Raw genomic sequence first — 1,486 nt, 5'->3', positions numbered from 1 at the left:
GCCCCCTCTGTTCCTCCCTCCGTCCACCCCCCCTTCCCACCCTTCCTCCCGCCCCCAGGCACGACCGTGGGCTAGAGGAGGAGGCGGCGTGCAAGTACTTCCGGCAGATCGTGCACGCCATCAGCTACTGCCACAAGCTGCACGTGGTGCATCGGGACCTGAAGCCCGAGAACGTGGTGTTCTTCGAGAAGCTCGGGATGGTCAAGCTCACGGACTTCGGCTTCAGCAACAAGTTCTGCCCCGGCCAGAAGCTGGAGACGTCGTGCGGGTCGCTGGCCTACTCGGCGCCGGAGATCCTCCTCGGGGACTCGTACGACGCGCCCGCCGTGGGTGAGTAGCCGGGGGTGGGCATTGATGGATCGCGGGACAGTTAGTGAATTTGTAAGCATGGGCATTAAGGTTTAGTGATAGTATGTGTTCGGGTTGATGATGGAGTGAATGTCCGTTACTGGGTAGATTGTGCGTATGTGTTTAAGAGGTCAAGAAGGGTGTCTGAAGTCGAGGAAGGGCTGGCTGGACGCGAGCCCGGAACCTGGCAGTTGCAAAGCCAACGCTCTGTCACTGAGCTTCGCCATCTCCAGTGAGCGATAAGTGAGGGTAAGTCTCTTTATTGTGGTCAGTGAAGGTGGAAATATGTCAGTCAGGGATGATTGAGGGTGTTAGTGTGTTAGGAGATACGTTTACACAATCAGCTGAGATTAATATATCGAGTAATTAAAATGGCCTATGGTAGTTATGTTGTCATGACTGCATTAACCAATGTTATTAATTTTCACAATGCATTAATTTCTAATAACTTTTGTATCAGCCGTCTAATCACCTATTATTACATCACAGTACAATTTTCTCTGAGAAAGCTCTGTGCCTACGGTGAAGCTGTCTGGAAAAAATGGTATGATCGTACTTTGAGCATGTGTGTGATTTCCGGTAGATGTATCATTAAGGCTTTCCTTCTAGTGTATTTATATCAAGATTATGATCGAATAACTGCGTTGCCGTTTTAAACTAGTAAAGGCGGAGAATACATGAGCAACCTCCATTCGGACGTCTCTCCTTCAGACATCTGGTCGTTGGGCGTTATCCTGTACATGCTGGTGTGCGGCCACGCGCCCTTCCAGGAGGCCAACGACAGCGAGACGCTCACCATGATCATGGACTGCAAGTACACCATCCCCGAATACGTCTCGGAGCCCTGCCGCAGGTAGGCGCCGCGCTCCACGGCCGGCCTCGTCTCGGGCCCTCTCGGAGCCCCATACTTTCCATTTATATGTTTTATTCTTGTTTATTGCAGTTGTATTCTGTCTCTCTTTTTATCTCTGACATGGTATTCTGTTCTTTTACTGGAAGAGTAATTTATTTCTCTCTACCCTACTCCGGCCTTCTACCATCATTCAGCTACCTTATTCACACTCTGTCTCTCCCCCCTCCCTCAGAGATCATTCTGTTCTCCTACTCTTCCTCCCTCACAGAGCTCCCTGGCCTTCGG

The 1,486-nt window shown here is 50.8% G+C and overlaps 1 protein-coding gene across 1 annotated transcript in view; it reads left to right on the top strand.

Moving 5' to 3' along the window:
• Positions 1-1,486, top strand: part of LOC119586257 (SNF-related serine/threonine-protein kinase-like) — a gene marked incomplete in the record, with an annotated part of 91,676 nt that overhangs the window by 75,216 nt on the left and 14,974 nt on the right. The window contains 2 exon segments of the mRNA XM_037934963.1: positions 59-330; positions 1,060-1,201. Of these exon segments, the coding sequence (XP_037790891.1) occupies positions 59-330; positions 1,060-1,201 (414 nt within the window).

The sequence above is a fragment of the Penaeus monodon genome, chromosome 21 (assembly GCF_015228065.2).
Source record: "Penaeus monodon isolate SGIC_2016 chromosome 21, NSTDA_Pmon_1, whole genome shotgun sequence".
NCBI classification, from domain to species: Eukaryota; Metazoa; Arthropoda; class Malacostraca; order Decapoda; family Penaeidae; genus Penaeus; species Penaeus monodon.
This window is presented reverse-complemented; position numbering and strand designations above follow the sequence as displayed.